This window comes from Scyliorhinus torazame, chromosome 12, assembly GCF_047496885.1.
Source record: "Scyliorhinus torazame isolate Kashiwa2021f chromosome 12, sScyTor2.1, whole genome shotgun sequence".
In the NCBI taxonomy this organism is placed as follows: domain Eukaryota; kingdom Metazoa; phylum Chordata; class Chondrichthyes; order Carcharhiniformes; family Scyliorhinidae; genus Scyliorhinus; species Scyliorhinus torazame.
In genome coordinates, this window is record NC_092718.1 from 52,422,125 (window position 1) to 52,446,961 (window position 24,837).

Sequence of the window (24,837 nt, forward strand, 5' to 3'; positions counted from 1 at the left end):
AATACATAGCTATTTTTTGGTAATAGACATTGGTAGCAATGTTTGATCGATTTCCTTTAAAGACTTCACTGTTACCAGCTGCTTGGGTTAATGGGTCGTCAGTTATTTATAGTCAGTAATCAGCATAAAGAAAATGCGCTGGCACTTTGTGTACATAGTTAAAAACAAATATACTTCACTGCACCTGCCACATTTCACAGAACCATGGACACAATGTTTGAACAGCTAAGGTAACTGGAAGTAGAAAGAGCAATTACTCTCTTTTGCTGTCAAACTTACACAACACACAGATTAGCTCCTGCTAATTTAGAACAATATTTCTGCGGAGTGTATTTTATAAAAGGTACTGTTAAAATAAGGCCTCATACTTATTCTTAATTCATTAATCAAAACAGTCAAAAACATGACCTACAATTTCACTTACAATTATGTTGGTGATGGCGACTGTCATTGCTATTGAGATTGAAACCACTATTCAAGGTGCACGATTTATGCAGATTAAGGGGCTTTCGCACTTTTGAGGTGAAATTGCATTCAGCAATTCCATTCATATAAATGGGATGGCCAGTTAGCTGGTTGGATGTGGTGCGGAGTGACGCCAACAACACAGGTTCAATTTCCATACCAGCTGAGGTTATGCAAGAAGGCCCCGCCTTCTCAACCTTGCCCCTCGCCTGAGGTGAGGTGACCCTCAGGTTAAGTCACCAGCATTATGCACATCATTATTGGCTGATGGGACTCTGCGACTTCAAAGAACACAAGATTAGGAGTAGGCCATTCAGCCCCTCTAGCCTCTTATATCTCTATTAGAACATGGCAGATCTTCATCTCAGCTCTATTATTTCTATTCTATTATTTTCTATATAATAACCTTTATTGTCACAAGTATTGTCACACATTAACACTGCAATGAAGTTACTGTGAAAAGCCCCTAGTCGCCACATTCCGGTGCCTGTTCGGGTACACAGAGGGAGAATTCAGAATGTCCAAATTACCTAACAGCACATCTTTCGGGACTTGTGGGAGGAAACCGGAGGAAAGTCACGCAGATACAGGCAGAACGTGCAGACTCCGCACAGACAGTGACCAAAGCGGGAATCGAACCTGGGACCCTGGCGCTGTGAAACAACATTGTTAACCACTGTGCTACCGTGTCACCCATGTCCCTTTCTCCCATTCCCTCACAGAGTCTATTTTCCAGAGCAATTTCATCAGCATTAAGATGTTGGAGGGGGAGGAAGCAAGGAGTTAAACTCTATACCATTTAAAGTTGAATTGAGAACTGTTAAAATCGCCTCTAAGAGATTAATAAAATATTTAGTTAGAACATTTTCGAATCATTCACCTAGAGTGACTGATAGTTTGAAGATTCACAGCAAAATCTTAGGAACATCACAATTTAAAAAACCTGACGTGACACAAATGTTACCTTCAACATCATCTTCATCCCGTTTTCCAACCCGTTGTATTGGACTCTCCTTTATCCATGTTCTTGCTTCTGGTCTTGTATGTTCTCTCACTTTCTCTTTGTGTTTTTTGGACTTCTTTCTAATATGACTCGCAGAGAGTTCCAGATCCTCTGCATGAGGATAAGCTGTTTGTTCGAAACTTGCTTGGGCATCCCGGTTCCTAGGGCTACCAGTAATATCCCTGCTGCCTTTGAATTCTTTATCATTTCTGTTTGAGTCACTTTCTGTGGAGTTGCTGCACTTTCTAAATGGTTCATTAAGCTCATTTTGACACACAGGCAGAGAAGTTCGAGTTTTTTGGAATTCGGTTTTAACAGTGAGACAGGAGTTTGCTGTGGCAGTAAGGCATGCTGAATGAGGAAGACGTCCATTCAAAACAGGATGTGAATGATTCTTGGATTGTAAGACTTTACTTCTCTTACTGGTGTGAGAATCTGTCCGTTCTGAAGGCACAGGACGTTTCTAGAGTAAAGGCACATTTAAAAAAAATGAATACAGCTGCAATCCTTTGACGATATCAACATATTCTTTCTGGTGGTCTTGATAGCAACTATATAGCATTTTACAGGCAACGTAATGTAAGAGATTTATATGTTGACCTTCTTTACCCAACTTCACTAAACTTATTGTAGCAACCACAATTCTACAGGCATGCGTTTATTGATGGAAGGGATGGCAACGTGTGCAAGTCACATTTTTTGTATTCTGAATTTAATGAGCAGCTACTCTCAGCAATACTGGTGCCAGGTAGTAGCAATCTTTTCCCATACATTTATTATAAGCAGATCAACAATTTAAGAATACAAGGTTAAACCATTAAATATTTCCAGTTTCATTGTTGGCCAATTTAAAGTAGAACCATAAATCATGTATGGCATCAGAAGTGCCAGTTTAACATGTCTGGGCAAGCATACCAAAGTACACTTCATGCATTTGCATCGAAATTTAATATGTGCTGGTTAGTTGAAATATCACTTTTCAATATATTTACCTGCAGAGGTTCATTGTAATAAATGGGGGAGAAGGGGGTGGGATAGGGCATAGCAAGTGTGAAGGTGCAAAGAGGGAGAGGCGAGAATGCCGAGTGGAGGTGGGTGTGCTAGGGTGCCAAAAGGGAGGGGCACACGAGGGTGCCAAGAAGAGGGAGGTGGGATGCACGGGGGGTGCGGCGAAGATGGGGGCGAGATGTGCGAGGGTACCAAGAAGAGGTAGGAGGGCGGCGTGAGGGGGATAGGCAGGCGCAGCCCAAGGGGTGGGCGCAGAGTGAGGGGGAGGGCACAGAGCAAGGGGGAGGGCGCAGAGCGAGGGGGAGGGCGCAGAGCGAGGGGATGCAGCGCAATGAGCAAGAAGATGAACGACAGACAGAATTTAAGAACAACACATCTTCGGAAGAGTCTTAATTTTTAACCTTCTTTAGTGTCCAATATGAATGAAATGAATAATGCATTGAAATTTAAGTAATTTGAATTTCAACTTCTAAACTGTCTGACGATCCTGGGAAGCATCTGACTTACTGGGCTAACAGGTTTCGTTGTTTCTAGCTTATTCATTGAGCCAATGGAACAAATGTAATAATATTACAGTATCGACGCCCGGCAACATAGCAGTAGTTTCAAAACCTTGATATAGCACCAAGCAAACTTCCTCGACTATCGTAACCTGCAGTCTGAATGCACCTAGCTGAGTAAATTAATTTGCAGCACTGCAAGTGTTAAAAACTTTAAAAGAGTACAAGAGCTTAAGAAGGCAGCCGAAAAAACACATATTACACACATTAAAAAATCTTGCCGTCTAATTTATTTGAATTAAACACCTCCCGTTTCTGTCATGAACTCAAACGTTTCCTTTCCCTCAAAATATCTCCTTATGCTTATTCTACATCATCCATTTATTCTTACACATATATAATTTTAGAGACATATAAAACAGTCCCCTCCCACATTAAAACTAACCCAAATTCCATGTTTGTTCATTTTGGCATTTTCAAACATCCCAGTTCTCACTAAAACTTCACATCCTAATACGAAGGAAGCTTGAACAAGGCAACCATTCTCTTAAAGCTCAATGGAGCTCCCCAAATGTCCAGAGCATATATTTCAGTTACAGCAGACAGCTTACTGCAGGAAATTACGGTAATGACATAAAAACAATCATAAATTTTACTTTTTACCAACAAAGAATTTTTGACAGGGCTCGATTGTGGTGAAGTTTCCCCTGAGGACTTCTGGAATGGAGAACTGAGTTGAAAATTCTTGGTTTGACTAGAATGTGATAGTCGCTGTTTCCTACAACGAAGAGACAAAATGTAAAATAAACAGAGGCCCCAACCCTCAAGGTTTATCAAATATGCTGCTGTGTTCAGCATTGCATACAAAGAAGTGTTGCACAGTATCTTTAGAGTGTACATGTGAATTCAATTACAATATTCTTCATGTTCCTTACATTGCTATTTTAATACTAATGGTCTAAGAACTTCAAAGGCAGAACTTCCAAACCCACAACCACTACCATCTAGAATGTCACGGGCAGCAGATACCTGCAGGAATCACCACCTGGAGGTTCTGCTCCAAATCACTGACCACCCTGACTTGGAAATATATCACCGTTCCTTCACTGTCACTGGATTGAAATACTGGAACTCCCTCCTTAACAACACCTACACCTCAGGAACTACAGTGGTTCAAGAAGGCAGTTCATCACCACCTTCTCAAGGGCAATTAGGGAAGGGCAATAAATGCTGGCCTAACCTGTGATCCCATATCTCACAAATTAATATTTTTTTCAAAGGATACGGCAAATGGATTTTTCACAATTGTTTTCCAAAAGGAATACTATAAAAATAAGTTCCCACCATAATAAATCGATCTCATGCTTATAAAAGCTAGTAAAGAATGTGCTGTACAAAAACTGAAAGATTGACATATTAACAAGATTGAATCAGATTTTCAAGGAATGAAGAGGAGGAAATAAATGATACTTTGGTACTTGGTTAATACATAATCGCACACCATATAAACTGGAATAATATCAGAGGACTGGAAGATTGCAAATGTAGTTGAAATATTCAAAACAAAACCCATTAAGTATAGGATAGTTAGCCGACCAAATATAGTGGGAAAACACAAAGGACATTGCACACGATGCTGTAAATGAATACTTGAGTAGCACAGAAATGTGGAGGTTTAGAATTAAAAGGCCATGCCTAGCAAGATGACCGGAATACTTTGAAGAGGAATTATGCTGCAGGACATGAGTAATTCAGTACATAGTTTACCTGGATTTTCAAATGGCATTCATAGTTTAATGTGAAATATGAGGTGTTAGGCCATTTGGCCCCTTAGAGCCTGCTGCACCATTCAACAAGATCATGGCTGATCTGATTGTGGCCTTCACAATACTTTCTTGCCCATCTCACATAACCCTCGACTCCTTTGTGAATCAAAAGGACTCCACAAAGTGCTTTTTGCAAAATTAGTAGGAAGATTAAGACTCATGAAATAGACCAGCTATTTAGTTAGATTGGGTGTCCATAACTGTTGTGTATATTTCAATTGCCATGCCATTTTAAACAATGATGAAATGTGAACAAAAAAATCAGGTCACTTGTGAAAGAAAATAGCCTGAATAAATCATAAACAGTTTCAACTGCAACTACTCGGAAATTATTAATCTAAAGAGTAACAAGTGCTAACGGGTGTTTTTTTTTGTGTCGTCATCATCTGTCAATTAGAAATAATTTCCAGCATTACTCACAACGCCAAACTGCCCTGAATTTGGCAATCTCTACATGAGGGTCAACAGGATGATGTCTGCAGGAATTGGTAAATATTGGGCTAGTGTAATCAAAGGTGCTCCTCCAAAATTCATCTGTGGCAAAGTTCATCTTGTATTCAAACATGCTATACCCACCCTGGGAAGGCTTGGGTGTTGACACTGGGTAACCAAAATGGAAAAATGTTCCATTTCCCAGCACTATTAACTATTGCCTTCATGAGCATATATTTTTTCATCATTCAGTAAATTAAGTTGAAAAAAAACTCAGCATTTATCTTGTTTATTTGTACTTGCATAGATGTATCTGTGGCACAGTGGTTAGGACTGCTGCCTCACAGTGCCAGGATTCCGTCCTCGGGTGACTGTGCAGAGTTACACAATCTTCCCGTGTCTGCATGGGATTCCTCCGGGTGCTCCCACAGTCCAAAGGCGTGCAGATTAGGTGGATTGGTCATGCAAAATTGTCTTTAGGTGGGGTTACAGGGGGGATAGGGTGGGGGTTTCAGCCTAGGTAGGGTGCTCTTTCAGTGGGCCAGTGCAGACTCGATGGGTCATATGACCTCCTTCTGCCTAGATCTACAATTCTATGTTTGAAAATGTTTACTCAATGTGCACTTGATATTAAAGCTACCAAATTATATTCCCACAAAGAAGTAGGAAAGCAGGCAAACAAATAACTGTTATGAAAACAGAAAATGCTGGACAATTGCAGCAGGTCTGACAGCGTCTGTGGGTTTGGATGACTCTGTCAAAGCTGGAGAGAATTGGAAATAGGGGCCGAAATTCTCCCGAAACGGCATGATGTCCGCAGACTGGCGCCCAAAACGGCGCCAATCAGACGGGCATCGCACCGCCCCAAAGGTGCGGAATGCTCCGCATCTTTGGGGCCGAGCCCCAACATTGAGGGGCTAGGCCGGCGCCGGAGGAATTTCCGCCCCGCCAGCTGGCGGAAACGGCCTTTGTTGCCCCGCCAGCTGGCGCGGAAATGACATCTCGGGGCGGCGCATGCGCGGGAGAGTCAGCAGCCGCTGACAGTTTCTCACGCATGCGCAGTGGAGGGAGTCTCTTCCGCCTCCGCCATGGTGGAGACCGTGGCGGAGGCGGAAGGGAAAGAGTGCCCCCACGGCACAGGCCCGCCCGCGGATCGGTGGGCCCCGATCGCGGGCCAGGCCACTGTGGAGGCACCCCCCGGGGCCAGATCGCCCCGCGCCCCCCCAGGACCCCGGAGCCCGCCCACGCCGCCTTGTCCCGCCGTTCAAAAGGTGGTTTAATCCACGCCGGCGGGACAGGCAATTTATCGGCGGGACTTCGGCCCATTTGGGCCGGAGAATCGAGCGGGGGGGCCCGCCAACCGGTGCGGTCGATTCCCGCCCCCGCCGAATATCCGGTACCGGAGACTTCGGCAACCGGCGGGGGCGGGATTCATGGCAGCCCCCGGCGATTCTCCAACCGGGCGGGGGGTCGGAGAATGCAGGGATGTCTCACTTGCTTCTGCGCCTCCGACCTGGCATGCCGCGACCTCCCGGGTGGCGGATCTCCCAGCGAGGTCCAGGGCCCTCTGCTCGTGAACGTTTAGAGAGTGCAGCACAGGTGAACCCCCTCCGGTTCTCATACGCTCACGATGGATGTGAGCTGTCTTGTCCTGTGGTGGTGGGGTTGGATAAAGCATCACAATTAGGCGGATATCATCAGGGTGTGCAGATATAGGCTATATTAATGCTGGGTGGGGAGACAGTTGGAGCCACGCCATGGCATCTCTCCAGGGGGTCGCGGTGCTCATGTGGGTCGAATACAACATTGTGCACCCTGGTGGGGGGTTGGTTGTGATCTGGGGGCACCTTCATGGCACTTACCCTGGCAATCCTAGTGAGGTCATACAGCTTGTTCCTACACTGCTCCCCGGACCGGGGGGTGTGCCCCACAGCACTCGCAGCGGTGCCAACGTCACGCCAGCTGCGCCTCACCGTGCTGGACATGCCCAAGTCTTGGGCAGAGGGTGGCCCTTCGTTGTTCAACCTCTTCGAGGAGAGTGTCCAGGTCCGTGTCCCGGAAGCTCGGTGCGGCTCGTCGGGGCTCAGCCATCTCTCCTCCTTCTCCTCCTACTGGGTCCTTCCGTGCGCGGATCGTGCCATTTATTGCGCTGCGCCGTGTCATTCGGGCGTCGCGTGCTTACGACGCTGCTTTCGTGCCACGTCCCCCGAGTTCCTCGCGGCCCCGCTCCTAGCCCATTTTCGGGCCCTGAATCGATCGCGATCGGGGCCGTTTCGCGCCATCGCAAAACTCGACGGCGTTCACGTCGGCGCGGGTACTTAGTCGCGGGAGCGGAGAATCCCGCTCACTGTTCTGGTAGGGCATGGAGTGGGGGTGGCTGGATAGGGGGCCAGCGATAGGTGGAGATTGACAAAGATGTCATGGACAGAAAGACAAAAGGAATGTAAAATGGGAGTGATTAAGGCGAAGAAGGTACTGATAGTGTCACATAAAGAGATTAGAACGTGTGAATGGCAAACAAAGGTGAGCAGTGTGTCTAAGGGCAACTAGGAACAGGGAACAGATGGCCCAAGTGGGGTGGGGTAGGGGGGACAAAGATGAGGGAAAAACAAATCAATGGAAGAAATGAAAATAAATTGATAGAATTAAAAATGGGGTGATAGCGGAGGAGAGAATTCACAGTCTGAAGTTGTTGAACTCAATGCTAAGTCTGGAAGGCTGCAACATGCCTAATCGTAAGATGAGTGCTGTTCCTCCTGTTTGCGCTGAGCTTCACTGGAACACTGCAGTAGGCCAAGGGCAGACATGTGGACGTGAGAGCAGGACGGAGAGTTGAAATGGCAAGCAACAGGAAGGACTGGGTCCTGCTTGTGGATAGATCAAAGGGATGTTCTGCAAAGAGGTCACCCAGTCTGCATTTAGTCTCTCCAACGGAGAGTAAACCGCATTGGGAGCAACAAATGCAATAGACCAGGGGCCACGCTGGTGTGAAAACGGTGGTCTTTTATGCCAGTCCTTCAGCACTTCCAGTTCAAAGGCCGCGCATGGGGGCAGCCTGTACCGGCCGCGTCGTGCTTCATGGCGGACTCAGCCTGTGCACCCGGATCGCCCGCCCACAGTGCCCTCAGCCCCGAATGAAGCCACCCCCCCCCCACCCGTGGATCGGCCTTCCCCCGGATGTGGCGGCGCCGGTTGAGTCCGCAACCACCACGCGAGCTTCCCAGACGGTGTGAACGTAACCCACGCTGTCGGGAATTCGGCCGGTCGGAGACGGTGCATCGCGGCCGGGCCTCAGGCAATGGCCTGAGACTGTGGATAATCGGTGCGGTGTACTAAAGTATGCCGCTTTTCAGGGAGTAGAGAATTCAAAAACCGGCACCGCTTACGATTTTGCCACCAAAACCGATTCTCCGCCCCGTCGCCGAACGCGATTTCGGCGTCGGGGAGCGGAGAATCCAACCCCAGATAATTGTTAGCTACCCAGGCCAAGTGCAAGTACAATATTTCCTGGTACTTTTGGAAACAAAACTATTTAATTGTACAAAGAAAAACAACGTAAATGTGACTACAGAGTGTGACCATGAGGTACGTAGAATCTTTTATGTTTTGGTGGTTACACCTTATAAAGCAACAATGCAACTAATATAACCGTAGAAATGTGAAAATATATAGATTTACTCAATCTTTGAATTGCGAATGCTAGTTTGTTTTCCACTGGCTAAATAAATGGTTCTAGCCAAATACTTTACAGTTGCTTACATTGTTATGAATGTACACCTAGTCGGCATTTATTGAAGACTTGAGGAAGCCCACAGCTGGTATACCATTTCACACACTCCTATCTCACACACCCCCCACAGCAGTTGTAGATGTTCACTGCGCTACTCCACTGACACATATTGACTCACTGGCGGGTGATCGGAGAAAATAGACAATCTTAAATATTTTTGACAGATCCAGAAAAACACAAATCGCTGTGGGAAAGTCTTACGGGTACAAATCTTTACAGGTTTTCTGGTAAAGCAAACTTTTATGGTAAAGAGAGCACAAACAGTTTGCTCACCACATATACTGGAAAGTCCCAGGCATAAGATTTATAAACTGTAATTCAACCACAGAGTCCATTGATAGATAATAAAGGGTTTTCACAGGCAAAACATGCGAACTATAACTTCACATCCTTGATGACTCAGATGTCTTGGCATAGTTCCGGATTTCTTTATATTTTTATTGTGGTTGCTGGACACACAAGAAACTAGGGTTTTACAGCTGGTGCTAGATGCAAAAGTATTTTGTGGCCATCTTTTACAGCTAAATATATTAAACCGCTGAAGATCAAGGAAGATGATATTTAAACTAATAATTTCTTAGTAAAGTAAACAATATATACTTCAACAGTACCTTTGATTATTTTATCAAGACAAGACAAAGATGGCCAGGCAGAAGCCTTTCTTGGGTGCGTCTGATTCTTTAAAGGAGATATTATGGGCGCTATTCTCCCCCCCCCCACACTGGGTGGGAGAATCGCCGAGGGGCTACGCGAATCGCGCCACGCCGCCCCGACCCCCGATTCTCCCCCCCCCCCCGGAAACCAGCGGCGCGTGATTCGCATCGGGCCGCTTGGAGAACCGGCGAGCGGCGATTCTCCGGCCCGGATGGGCTGAGCGGCCGCTACGACAAGGAGCGAAATTCTCCATCCCGCCCCGCCACATTTCTGCCCCGACCCGCCGGCGGGATGCTCCGTTACACTGGCCGGTCAATGGGGTTTCCCATTGTGGGGCAGCCCCACGCCGTCGGGAAACCCCCGGACGCCGGCAAAACGGAGACTCCCGCCGGCGGAGAATGACGCCCAAGGTTCCCGACGGCGCCGTCCACCCCTGGTCGCTGCCAGCGGGAACTCTGCGGGAACGCTGGGGGGGGGGGGCGACCTGTGGGGGAGGGAGGGGGGCTCCTTCACCGGGGTGGTCTCCCATGGGGTCTGGCCCACGATCGGGGCCCACCGATTGGCAGGCCGGCCTCTCCCCCCCCCCCCGGTCCGACCTTCTTCCGCGCGCGGCCCCAGAACACTGCGCCATGTTGGTGAGGTGTCGGCGTGCGTAAGACGCTCCCCATGCATGCGCAGGATGGCGCGGCCCAACCGCGCATCGGCAGGATTGGGCTGCCTCGACTGCGCATGCGTGGGTTGGCGCGGCGAAGGACGCTGGAGCGGCGTGAACCGCTCCAGCGCAGTGCTGGCCCCTTGTGGGGGCCAGAATAGATTGAGCCCGGGCCCTGTTCGCGCCGTCGTGAAATGCGACGCCGTTCACGACGGCGCGAACACTCGGCCTCCATATCGGAGAATCGCCCCTATAATTTTGATACCAATTGCATGATTTAAACCAGTTTTAAAATCCAAACAGTTTAATGTGCTTCATAACTTGTAGTTAGTCACATAACAAATGAAGGTATTCACATTTCAAGGATTCATAGAATTTACAGTGCAGAAGGAGGCCATTCGGCCCATTGAGTCTGCACCGGCTCTTGGAAAGAGCAACCTACCCAAGGTCAACACCTCCACCCTATCCCCATAACCCAGTAACCCCACCCAACACTAAGGGCAATTTTGGACACTAAGGGCAATTTATCATGGCCAATCCACCTAACCTGCACATCTTTGGACTGTGGGAGGAAACCGGAGCACCCGGAGGAAACCCACGCACACAGGGGGAGGATGTGCAGACTCCGCACAGACAATGACCCAAGCCGGAATCGAACCTGGGACCCTGGAGCTGTGATGTAATTGTGCTATCCACAATGCTACCGTGCTGCCCTGATTGTAAAGCTACATATTAACAAACGCAAGTGTATGCTGTTACTTTCCAAGGCACGCCATCAAAATAAGGGGGGTTGCTGCAGTTCGGAATAACACCCATGGTGCAGGTTCAATTCCTCACAGTGCATCCCACCAGCCTCCGTATGCAAAGCATAATCCTCCGCCATTTTCGCCAACTCCAGCGTGATGCCACCACCAAACACATCTTCCCTTCACTCCCTCTGTCAACATTCCGCAGAGACCGTTCCCTCCGAGATAATCTAGTCCACTCCTCCACCATACCCAGTACCTCTCCCATCACCCATGGCACCTTCCCATGCAATCGCAGAAGGTATAACAGCTGCCCCTTTACCTCTTCCATGCTTAACATGCCAGGCCCAAAACACACATTCCAGGTTAAGCAGCGTTTCACTTGCATCTCTTCCAATTTGGTCTATTGCATTCGTTGCTCCCATTGTGGTCTCCTCTATATCGGAGAGACCAAACGCAGACTGGGTGATCGCTTTGCTGAGCACCTTTGGTCTGTGCGCATTCAGGACCCTGACCTTCCCGCTGCTTGCCATTTTAACAATAGACCCTGCTCCCATGCCCACATGTCTGTCCTTGGCCTGCTGCAATGTTCCAGTGAAGCTCAACGCAAACTGGAGGAACAACACCTCATCTTCCGGTTAGGTATGTTAGAGCCTTCCGGTCTCAACATCGAATTCAACAACTTCAGATGATTAGCTCTACCCCACCTCGAGCCATTTGTTTTCATCCCATTTCATTTTAACTGTCTTTTACCATTTCTTTCTTTCTTAATATATATTAACCCCCCCATCACCATCTTATCCACCTTTCTTTACCCTGTCTCCTCTTTGCTTCCCCTTTCCCTCATCTACAGTTCACCCTCTGATGTTAGTTTCTCTGCTGTTTGGCCTTTCACATCTTTTGTTTTCTCTGGGGGCTGCCATTAGCACACTTTCCCCTTCGTTTCTGTGGCCATGAGCACCCAGTTTCCCTGGGTTTCTGTGGTTGTGACTCATCTTTCATTCTCACTCCACAGTATAAATATTTCCCACTTTGTCGGTTAGCTTTGACAAAGAGTCATCGGACTCAAAACGTTAGCTCTTTTCTCTCCCTACAGGTGCTGCCAGACCCGCTGAGATTTTCCAGCATTTTCTCTTTCATTTCAATTCTTGTTCTGGCTGAGGTAGACTTGGGACCTGAATTGGGAAGCCATCACTGATAAAAACTGTCAAGAAAAACAGCTCAGTATCAATCATCAGCAAACAATGAGCCAAGAGCACGCCGTCACAGGGAAAGTTGGCAGATGGCCTGTCAGCTGGAACCCAATCTGGCAAACTAAGGGCCCTTCCTGCCTTTGCAGCTATTTTACCAGCAGCTGGGGGACTCTCCACTGCTGGAGAGACTATCAGTTAAATTCTGGCAGCCTTTGGCATGGGGGACCCTTCCTTTCTGGGAACCTGCCCACAGAGGGGGCATTGTCAATACTCATATTGGAGTGTAGACAAGTATATTTATATTTCTTGAAGTTGTTTTTCGTCAATAACAATTCGCTGCTTGACATTCTGACAAGGGTCAGTTTGGGCAAAGCTTCATCTTTGCAGCAATATAACATACCACGAGTATAATACAATACTTGTTATTATAAAACAGAATTCATACCACTTAGGGTAAGTAATACCATGGGAGAGCTCCTTATTGAGTCCACATGACATTTGCTCAAGCACAGACTGGTTTGACATCCATTTGTTAAAGTGAAACTGTGGCTACCCTGATCAATGCCTAACTGAACTCTCGATATACTCATGGAAATCACTTCTGCATTGTTCAGGCCTATAGGAGTGTGGTTGGAATAGACATAGCCTAATTTCTAAATGTTTTTACTCCATTCTTAAAGTTACAAAGGGAACAGGAAAAGCAATTATCTATCCCATCGTTTGCTCCAAAAAACAATTCAAATTCAAACCAATTCATGGTCTCCATATCCAACCTCACAAGAAACGAACGACATTGCATCTCATTTGGGCTTGATCTGACGCTTGATCTAATTGCTGCAGGAAATTTCTGTAGATTGACAACCGCTCATAAATCCAACACTCCAGGCCTTGGTGAGAGGATAAATTAAGGTCTGAAATCTTAGCATGAATATCCTCTTTTAAAAACAACTTCTAACATTTTGAAGTGCATGGTCTGAAACATGAGAAAAGTGTAATTGATACAGGCTTAAGTAAGAATAGATGTACAAAGTCTACCTTATTAGATGTCTTCGAATTAATTGCTTTTCTTCGTCACTATAGCCAGGCCAATCCTGTTGGATTTCCTTGTAGAGCCCATCTTTTAGTGTATAGCTGTTGTCTTTTGCATTTAACTTTGCTACCTAGAGAGAGAACGTAAAATGTATGCTGAGCAGGATTATCCAAACAAGAAAGTCGATTCCGAAAAAGAGGTTTTGAAACTATGATATTGTGAGCGGGATTCTCCACTCACACGCCGAAGTGGCCGCGCCATCGTGAACGCAGTTGAAGTTCACGACGGCGCGGAACGGCCCCGGTCCCGACCGATTCAGGCCCTAACAATGGGCCAGTATCGGGGCCGCGTCATCTACACGCGCCAGGCCTTGTCGCCCGCGTAAAAGCGGCGCCGCATATATGACGCGGCCGGTGCCGCATAACGGGCGTCATCCGTGTATGCGCGGGTTGGCCGGCGCCAACCCGTGCATGCGTGGTTGCCGTCCTCTCTAAGTCCGCCCCGCAAGAAGATGGGGGACGGATCTTGCGGGGCCGCGGAAGGAAGGAGGTCCTCCTTCAGAGAGGACGGCCCGACGATCGGTGGGCACCGATCGCGGGCCACCCCACATTCCAGGTGAAGCCCGGTGCAGGATCCCCCCTCGCCCCCCCACAGGCCGCCCCCCCAGCGTTCACGCACCACCCACGACTGCAGCGACCAGGTGTGGACGGCGCGGGGGGGAACCCGCCGTTTTGGCCTGGCCGCTCGGCCCATCCGGGCCTGAGAATAGCGGGGGTGCCGGAGAATCACCATTTTCGGTGTCTCCGGCGATTCTCCGGCCTGCGAAACTCGACCGGGCCATTTCCACCGCTTGGGAGAATCGCGGGAGGGCGTCAGACCGGCGTCCCCAGAAATTTTGGCGGCTCAGGCGATTCTCCCAACTGGCGTGGGAGTGGACACAGTATTTTAATTCCTCTTCAAAGTAGGTTTGTGTGTGTGTGTGTGATTGGGGAAAGAAAAGTTATGAAAATCATTTTTTTATTGCTGCAGAGGATGCTCCAGTAAAATAAACATTACAATACGGCAGATATTGAAATAAAACTTAAATTCATCATTGGGAAGACAAAAAAAAACCATTCCCACACAATTGTAAAGAATCTGCCACACTCCGGACTAAACTTACTTCATGTTGACATAATTTTTTATGAGTGTAAAATGTACTGAAACAAATTGCTCATTCGACAATCCAAATCATTGATTAGACATAATGGGCGAAATTCTCCATTATCGGCGGAAAGTCCGCCGATCGGCGCAAAAAACGGCGCAAATCCCACTTGCGTCACGTCATAAAAATGGGCCGATATTCTGCGGCCCGAAATGGGCTAGCAGCGACGTAACGGGATCCGCGCTTGCGCAGTGGTTCACGCCGTGCAGCGTCATACGCGCTGCACGGTGTGACGGCTCATAAGGCCGCGCAGCTCCCCCCCACCTGACCGGAACAGCCGACCGCAACACCCGACTTGATGGCTGGCCGTCGCTCAGCCCCGAGTTTCGAGTCACGCGATGTGGAGGCGCTCCTGGACGCGGTGGAGCAGAGGAGGGACGCCCTGTATCCCGGGCACGGCCGCAGAGTTGCCCCACGCCACAGCCGGCGTCTGTGGAGGGAGGTGGCAGAGGCCGTCACCGCTGTGGCCCTAACACCACGGACAGGCACCCAGTGCCACAAGAAGGTGAACGACCTCGTCAGAGCAGGCAGGGTGAGCCTCCCCCATATCCCCCCTCCCCCAAATCCCCCCTCCCCCATATCCCCCCCTCCCCATATCCCCCATATTCCCCCCTCCCCCATATCCCCCCTCCCCCATATCCCCCATATTCAACCCTCCCCATATCCCCCCTCCCCATATCCCCCATATCCCCCCCTCCCCCATATCCCCCCTCCCCCATATTCCCCCCTCCCCCATATTCCCCCCTCCCCCATATCCCCCATATTCCCCCCTCCCCCATATCCCCCATATTCCCCCCTCCCCCATATCCCCCATATTCCCCCCTCCCCCATATCCCCCCTCCCCCATATCCCCCATATCCCCCCCTCCCCCATATTCCCCCCCTCCCCCATATCCCCCCTTCCCCATATCCCCCCTCCCCATATCCCCCCTCCCCCATATCCCCCCTCCCCATATCCCCCCTCCCCATATCCCCCATATTCCCCCCTCCCCCATATCCCCCCTCCCCCATATCCCCCATATCCCCCCTCCCCCATATCCCCCCCTCCCCCATATCCCCAAGTGAAACCAGCCCTAACCTTAACCTCTGCAATGCACGCGCAACCGATGGCGTGCATTCATATACCTGCCTAACACTATTGCCTTTTACCCCTGCCACCACCCCCCGCCCCCCCCCCCCCCCCAGGAGAAGCGCGCACACAACAATAGGGAGCATGTGAGGACTGGAGGAGGGCCCGCTGATGAGAGGCCACTGACCGTACACGAGGAAAGGGCCCTGGAACTGGCTGGCGGACCTGAGGACCGGGAGGTTGCTGATGCAGAGGTCGGGGCCCCACGAGCAAGTGAGCCACCAACAGCCCGTCCCCATATCCCCCCTCCCCTATATCCCCCACCCCCGTATCACCTGATCACTGCCTGATGTCTAACCATGCATGCTTCATTGTGTATCGCAGGACCAAACGTCCAGGCACCCATCCCCGCAGATGCAGACCGCCCGCAGGATGCCCCTCGGAGACCACAGGAGACGGAGAGACCCGCACCCTCCAGCATGCGACGCCCGCAGGATGCCCCTCGGAGACCACAGGAGACGGAGAGACCCGCACCCTCCAGCATGCGACGCCCGCAGGATGCCCCTCGGAGACCACGGGAGACGGAGAGACCCGCACCCTCCAGCATGCGACGCCCGCAGGATGCCCCTCGGAGACCACGGGAGACGGAGAGACCCGCACCCTCCAGCATGCGACGCCCGCAGGATGCCCCTCGGAGACCACGGGAGACGGAGAGACCCGAACCCTCCAGCATGCGACGCCCGCAGGATGCCCCTCGGAGACCACGGGAGACGGAGAGACCCGGACCCTCCAGCATGCGACGCCCGCAGGATGCCCCTCGCACACCACGGGAGACGGAGAGACCTGCAGCAACAGGGAGACGACACGTGCGGGAGCGACCACCCAGCGATGAGGGGGGCAGCCACAGACCCCCGTCACATCCGAGCCAGGACACCACTATCCAGGACACCACTACCCAGGACACCACTACCCAGGACACCCCTACCCGGGACACCACTACCCGGGATAGCACTACCCGGGACAGCACTACCCGGGACAGCACTACCCGGGACAGCACTACCCGGGACAGCACTACCCGGGACAGCACTACCCGGGACAGCACTACCCAGGACACCCCTACCCGGGAAAACAAAATACCGGACAGTGACTCAGAGTGGATGGTGGAGACGAACCCCCACCCCAAAGTGCCATGGACTCAGAGTGGGACGAAGAGCACGACACAACGCCACTGCTGTCACCAACACCCTCCACCATCGCAGAAACACTCACCTCGGTTGGGCACTTTAGTGATGAGGCGTCTGGTACACTCACTGGTGCGCACAACACAGCCGTCCCGGTACAGCAGGTGGAGGTAGGAGCAGCAGAGGGACCGGGCGGTCGGAGGGCAGCCCAGGCCAAGCGAACATCTGCCGCCCAGATGGATCCCGGGTTCCTGCAGTTACCACACCCACACATAGATCCGATGCAACCACCGACACGGAGACGAGCGAATAGGGTGAAGGGTGGCTTGCGGCGGCTGCGGTCGCAGGTGGAGGAGTCCACCCGCGTCCAGGAGCTGGGAGTGGTCCCGGTCATGCGTGCCACCCAGGCTGACACCGCACGGGTGGCGTCCGCGGTGGAGGCAATGGGTGCGACGGTGTCAGACATGGGGAACGGTTTGCGAGGCCTGGGGCCTTCCGTGCAGGCGGCGTCTGTGGCCCAGGAAATGGCTGCCCTCTCACAGGAGGCCATGAGCCAGTGCCAGCGCCAGATGGCAGAGGCGCTCAACGCCATAGCCCAGTCTCAGCACGCCATAGCCCAGTCTCAGCAGGCCATGGCCCAGTCTCAGCAGGCCATAGCCCAGTCTCTGCAGGCCATGGCCCAGTCTCTGCAGGCCATGGCCCAGTCTCAGCAGGCCACGGCCCAGTCTCTGCAGGCCATGGCCCAGTCTCAGCAGGCCATCGCTGAGGGCATCGGCGCCAGTGGCCATGTGCGAGCTGGCGTCGCACTGTCGCAGACAGGGTTCGACAACCCCCTGGGCTCCATGGCTGCAAACCTGCAGACCCCTGTCGATACCAGCACGGGCCTCCAGGACTGGCAGCGCCAGATGTCGGGGGCGCGTCGGATGGCCAGTCCGTCCGCGTCCCCCACCCATGTAGAGGCCTGGGGGCCATCGGGCACCCCGAGGGAGGAGGAGGTGGTATGGTCCGTCCCGGCTCCCTCTGTAGGGGAGGTCCCGGTACACCGCGACACCTCGGACTCTCCCCCTTCCGTCCCAGGTGCATCGGGTGGGCAACGGGCAGGACAGGCTGGCAGCTCGCCATCCCAGTCGCCCGGGCCGCAGCCTGGCCCATCTAGGCCAGGACGCCCCAGGAAACGGCCGCCAAAGGGATCCAGTGTCAGAGGGCAGGAATCACAGGAGTCCACCTCCAGTTCTGCTGTACCGTCTGGGGAACCACGTAGACGTAGTCAAAGGGCCCGTAAGGCCAAACAATTAGACACTGAGTAAGTTGGCACGGGTGCAGGGCACAGATGAGTTTTAGGCGCTAGGGCACGTGCATGAACTCCTTTGGTTATTAAAGTCAATGTTACACCTACCGAAGCTGCCTTTGTGCTCTGTCCAAAGTGTGCGGGGGTGTCATGTACGTTGAGCGCAAGTGTGTGTGTGAGGGGTGGTCTTACCTCAGCCCCAGGTGAGTCTGCCCCCTTCCCCCTGGGCCGCCATCAACATCCCCCGGGCAGAGGACGGGACCGTGCGCTGCAGTGTCACAGCCGCATGCAGGGATGGTCCGGGTGGATGGTGGTACTGTGGCCATGGGTCAGACATAGTCCAACGATGTAGAGCCAGGAGCTCATCGGAGGCGGGTTGTCATCATTCTCCATGGCCTGCGATAGACATGCGTCCACCCGCAACTGGGTGAGCCCGGCCCGTTGTGCCGCCGGTGGATCGGCAATTGGGGGTGGGGGGGTGGTGTGCATGCGGGTGGGGTGTGTGGGGTTGGGGAGGGGGGTGAGGGTGCTGGGTGGGTGGATGGGTGGGGGGTATGGGTGGTCGGCTGTTGTCATGGTGTGCGGTCTGTGGCCATACTACCCGATTCCCACGCCCATCTAGTCAGTGAAGCGGGCGTCTATCAGTCTGTCCCGTGCCCGCTGGGCCAGCCGGTAACGGTGGACAGCCACCCGTCTGTGTCTACCCCGTCTGCCCTGACCATTGCCCCCATCCCCCTCATCTGGGGAGGACTGGGCCTCTTCCTGCTGCTCCTCCACTCCGCCCTCCTCTGCCTGCGGCACATCGCCCCTCTGCTGGGCTATGTTGTGCAGGACGCAGCACACCACAATGATGCGGCCGACCCTATCTGACCGATACTGGAGGGCGCCCCCAGAGAGGTCCAGGCACCTGAAACGCATCTTCAGCACGCCAAAGCACCTCTCGACCACTCCCCTTGTCGCTACATGGGCATCATTGTAGCGGTTCTCCGCCTCATTGCGTGGCCTCCGTATAGACGTCATCAGCCACGATCGCAATGGGTAGCCCCTGTCGCCCAGCAACCAGCCCCTCAGCCGGGGATGGCGTCCCTCGTACATGCCGGGGATGGATGACCGCGACAACACGAATGAGTCGTGTACACTGCCTGGGTGACGGGCGCAGACGTGCAGGATCATCATGCGGTGGTCGCAGACCACCTGTACGTTCATCGAATAGGTCCCCTTCCTATTAGTGAACACGGCCCTGTTATCTGCAGGTGGCCGCACGGCGACGTGCATCCCATCGATCGCGCCCTGGACCATGGGGAACCCGGCAATGGCAGAGAAGCCCACGGCCCGGGCATCTTGGCTGGCCCGGTCCACGGGGAAGCGGATGTAGCGGTGCGCCATGGCATAAAGGGCATCTGTCACTGCCCGGATGCACCGATGTCTGCGATATGCCGGACAGGTCCCCACTCGGTGCCTGGAATGACCCCGTTGCATAAAAGTTCAGGTCCACCGTAACCTTGACGGACACGGGGAGAGGGTGTCCCCCGCCAGTGCCACGCGGTGACAGGTGTGCCAGCAGGTGGCAGATGTGTGCCACGGTTTCCCGGCTCATCCGGAGTCTCCTCCTGCATTCCCTGTCCGTGAGGTCCTGGTATGACTGCCGGGGCCGTTACACACGGGGCGCCCTCGGGTGCCTCCGTTGCCGTGGGGCCGCGACGTCCTCCTCCCCCTCCTCGTCCTGTCGGTCAGGTGTCCCTCCAGCCTGGGCGGCTGCCGCCTGCCCCTCTGCGGCAGCCTGCGCCGCCTCTCTGGCACGCTCCTCCTCCTCCTCATCCAGGGCAACATAGACATGAGCGGCTGCCACCACGGCGGCCAACATCGCTGGATGGTCTGAAAACATGACGGCCTGGTGGGGGGGAGGGGAACGACGACATGTCATCATTGCCCATATCTCCTCCTCCCCCCAGCCAGGTGGCATGGACCGCATGGGTCCAACTGTTGGAGGCTGGCACCTGGCCAGGTGGACCAACTCATTTGCCCTCCCATCACCCACCCCAGCACGGACCCCCCCCCAACCCCCAACCTCCACCCCGGCACGGACCCCCCCCCCCCCCAACCTCCACCCCGGCACGGACCCCCTCCCCAACCTCCACCCCGGCACGGACCCCCCCCCAACCCCCAACCTCCACCCCGGCACGGACCCCCTCCCCAACCTCCACCCCGGCACGGACCCCCTCCCCAACCTCCACCCCGGCACGGACCCCCCCCCCAACCTCCACCCCGGCACGGACCCCCTCCCCAACCTCCACCCCGGCACGGACCCCCTCCCCAACCTCCACCCCAGCACGGACCCCCCCCCAACCCCCAACCTCCATCCCGGCACGGACCCCCTCCCCAACCTCCACCCCGGCACGGACCCCCTCCCCAACCCCCAACCTCCACCCCGGCACGGACCCCCCCCCAACCTCCACCCCGGCACGGACCTCCTCCCCAACCTCCACCCCGGCACGGACCCCCTCCCCAACCTCCACCCCAGCACGGACCCCCCCCCAACCCCCAACCTCCATCCCGGCACGGACCCCCTCCCCAACCTCCACCCCAGCACGGACCCCCCCCCCCAACCCCCAACCTCCACCCCGGCACGGACCCCCTCCCCAACCTCCACCCCGGCACGGACCCCCTCCCCAACCTCCACCCCAGCACGGACCCCCCCCCCCCAACCTCCACCCCGGCACGGACACCCTCCCCAACCTCCACCCCAGCACGGACCCCCCCCCCAACCCACAACCTCCATCCCGGCACGGACCCCCTCCCCAACCTCCACCCCAGCACGGACCCCCCCCCAACCCCCAACCTCCATCCCGGCACGGACCCCCCCCCCCAACCTCCACCCCGGCACGGACCCCCTCCCCAACCCCCAACCTCCACCACGGCACGGACCCCCTCCCCAACCTCCACCCCAGCACGGACCCCCCCCCAACCCCCAACCTCCATCCCGGCACGGACCCCCTCCCCAACCTCCACCCCAGCACGGACCCCCCCCCCCCAACCCCCAACCTCCATCCCGGCATGGACCCCCTCCCCAACCTCCACCCCAGCACGGACCCCCCCCAACCCCCAACCTCCACCACGGCACGGACCCCCTCCCCAACCTCCACCCCGGCACGGACCCCCTCCCCAACCTCCACCCCAGCACGGACCCCCCCCCAACCCCCAACCTCCATCCCGGCACGGACCCCCTCCCCAACCTCCACCCCAGCACGGACCCCCCCCCCAACCCCCAACCTCCACCCCGGCACGGACCCCCTCCCCAACCTCCACCCCGGCACGGACCCCCTCCCCAACCCCCAACCTCCACCCCGGCACGGACCCCCCCCCCAACCTCCACCCCGGCACGGACCCCCTCCCGGCACTCCCCCGGAGCCCAACCTACTCTAACCACCCCCCCCTCCCCCCCCCACGGCCGCACACACACACACACAAGCCGAGACACACCTCTCCTCAGGCAATCAGTCTGCGGCCACGCCATTTCCTGCCCAGAGCCAACCCCCCAGGCCGTCACTCACCTCCTCGCTGGTCGGCGTGAGCCTGGAGCACCGGGTCACGCCGATGAAAAGGGGGTTTGCTTCACGTCGACGTGAACGGTCATCACGTCAACGGGACTTCGGCCCATCCGGAAGGGAGAATATCGGCAGGCCGAAAATCGGCTGCCTTGCGCAGACCCGTGACATTCTCCGCGGCAGCGGCGCCATTAACGCCCCGCCGACTTTTCTCCCTTCGGAGACTTCGGCGGGGGCGGGGGCGGGATTCACGGCGGCCAACGGCCATTCTCCGACCCGGCGGGGGGTCGGAGAATGACGCCCAATAAGTAAAACACCGGAGTCAGTTAAAAAAATGCATTTCAGTTCACCAAAGTAACAAATTAGTGACATTAGGTATTTTTTCTTTTGCAGAGGGTTATTAGGACATCATGGGCAAAATTCTCCCCCAACGGCGGGATGCCCGCCGACTGGCGCCAAAGCCGGCGCAAATCAGACGGGCATCGCGCCGGCAAAAAGGTGCGGAAGTCTCCGCATCTTTGGCGGCCTAGCCCCAACATTGAGGGGCTAGGCCGACGCCGGAGGGATTTCCGCCCCGCCAGCTGGCGGAAATGGCGTTTGTTGTCCCGCCAGCTGGCGTGGAAATGCGGCGCATGCGCGGGAGCGTCAGCGGCCGCTGTCAGTTTCCCAGCGCATGCGCGGGAGCGTCAGCGGCCGCTGTCAGTTTCCCGCGCATGCGCAGTGGGGAGAGTCACTTCCGCCTCCGCCATGGTGGAGGCGGAAGGGAAAGAGTGCCCCCACGGCACAGGCCCGCCCGCGGATCGGTGGGCCCCGATCGCGGGCCAGGCCACCGTGGGGGCACCCCCCGGGGTCAGATCGCCCCGCGCCCCCCCCCCAGGACCCCGGAGCCCGCCCACGCCGCCTGGTCCCGCCGGTAAATACCAGGTTTGATTTACGCCGGCGGGACAGGCAATTCCTGGGCGGGACTTCGGCCCATTCGGGCCGGAGAATCCAGCGGGGGGTCCCGCCAACCGGCGCGGCCGGATTCCCGCCCCCGCCCAATCTCCGGGAGCGGAGACTTCGGCGGGGGCGGGATTCACGGCGGCCAACGGCCATTCTCCGACCCGGCGGAGGGTCGGAGAATGACGCCCCATGTGTCAAATTAGGGACACAAGATGTAGGAGCAGAGGTAGCCCTTTCGCCCCATTAAATCTGTTCTGTCGTTCAATGAGATCATGACTGATCAGGTATGATAATCCTCAACTCCACTTTCCCGCCTTATCCCTATAACCATTGATTCTGTTACCAATTAAAAATCTGTCTACCTCAGCATACTTAACGACCCAGCCTTGAAGCTCCCGGCTGTAAAGAATTCCAGTTTCACTACCCTCTAGGAGAAGAACTTCCTCCTCATCTCGGTCTTAAATGGGTGACCTCTTACTGATTATGCCCTCTTGCCTTAGACTCTCCCACAGGGGAAACACCCTCTCAGTATCTACCCTGTGAAGTACCCTGAGAATCCTATATGTCTCAATAAGATTGCTTCTCATTCTTCTGCTAAATTACCCCTTTGTTAGGTGGGGTTACGGGTGTAGGGCAGGGGAGTGGGCTAGGGGAGGTGCTCTTCACAGGGTTGGTGCAGATTCAATGGGCCAAATGGCCTCCTTCTGCACTCTACAAAATCATGATTCTAAAGTCCAATGTGTACAGGCCCAATCTACTCAACCTCTCCCCATAAGAAAATCCTTCCATACCAGGGATCAATCTAGTGAACCTTCTCTGGACTGCCTCAATTTCAGTGCATCTTTCCTCAGATAAGGGACCAAATTGTGCACAGAGCAAAGATCTACAGCCATACTATATCACCAGCTTTAAGGGATTGAGAGTAAATATAATGGTTTGGTAGTTTTCTCAGATTGAGACTGGCAGCAGAATTAAGCATTTTAGCTTGTGGTAATGATGTAATATATATATATATATATATATATGCATGATCAACTCTACACAAACCTTCAAATTTCAGCTTAATTAAAACATTTCGTAGATATTTATGGCTAATAACTCGGCAAGTAACAGGAGTAGGAAACTCTGAACATTGCTTTCTTCACTCATGGTGTAGCCTGGCTGGAATGCAACCTTCTTCAGCCAAAATTGCTGAGTGGGTGAGTTTGTTTGTCAAGTGGTTGGAGGCCAATGTGGAAGATTGCCCAGTGTACATTATCTACAAAAACAGGATAAATCTAACCCTGTCGATTGACATTATTAAGTTAGGAGTAAAGTTGGTTAGTTACAATTTTAATGTTCAGCTCTATTCAAAATTCTTATGATCATAAAGTGGCCCACATCATTGGCTGCAGAAAAATTTGCTGAAAAATGGCAGGTAGCATTTGCTGGTAATAAACATTTCAAATAAAAGAAAGTCAAGCCCTCTCCTCATTAGGCATGGTATGCAGTGGTCAGCACTGCTGCCTCGCTGTGCCAAGGAGCCAGATTCGATCCCAGCCCCGGGTCACTGTCCGAGTGGAGTTTGCACATTCTCCCGGTGTCTATGTGGGTCTCACCCCCACAACCCAAAAGATGTGCAGGGTAGGTGGATTGACCACGCTAAATTGCCCCTTAATTGGAAGAAAAAAGAATTGGGTACTCTAAATTTATTTTTTTAAAAGCCCTCTCCCCATGATCTACAACTGCACCACCAATGCCCAGTCTCCCACCATAAATTTCACAAACTGCAAACTAAACTGGAACAAGCATATCATTATTTGCCACAGAAACTTATAATCAGTATTTACCCCAGATCCCACTTCCCAGGAGTGAAAGCAAGTCATCCTCGACCCTGAGAAGATTTGCCACAACTAAAGGGCCAAATCCACCTGACCCCTCAAAGTATCAACATCAACCACAAGACTAAAGTGAGGAGTGTGATGGGTACAGCTACAACAACTATTGATGAATTCAACATCATCCAAGTTAGAACAATTTACTTCATCTTGATCAGTGCTCCTGACATTGAACTTAATACCCAGCCCAACAATGGGATGGACAATAATGTGGCCAGAATCAACCACACCCCTAAAACCAATTTTAAAAACTAGAGCTTTATGTCAAACTTTACAAGATTGCTTGGCCCAACCAGTGACAAAGGTGTCACTATTGTCACCAAAGGCCATCAAAATTCTGATAAGACATGATAATTACAAACTTTTTACATAAACTTACTGAAGGTTTTTTGTATCAAATGCTACAACTGATCTAAAATTTGAAATGGATATC

The 24,837-nt window shown here is 53.3% G+C and overlaps 1 protein-coding gene across 2 annotated transcripts in view; it reads right to left on the reverse strand.

Moving 5' to 3' along the window:
- Positions 1–24,837, reverse strand: part of LOC140386399 (RNA polymerase II elongation factor ELL) — a 173,162-nt gene that overhangs the window by 29,817 nt on the left and 118,508 nt on the right. For both annotated transcript variants that reach the window (XM_072468700.1, XM_072468699.1), the window contains exons 6-8: positions 13,305–13,429; positions 3,640–3,754; positions 1,430–1,931 (exon numbers count right to left, since the gene is read on the reverse strand). In XM_072468700.1, coding sequence (XP_072324801.1) covers positions 1,430–1,931; positions 3,640–3,754; positions 13,305–13,429 — 742 coding nt within the window. The remainder of the gene's footprint in view (positions 1–1,429; positions 1,932–3,639; positions 3,755–13,304; positions 13,430–24,837) is intronic.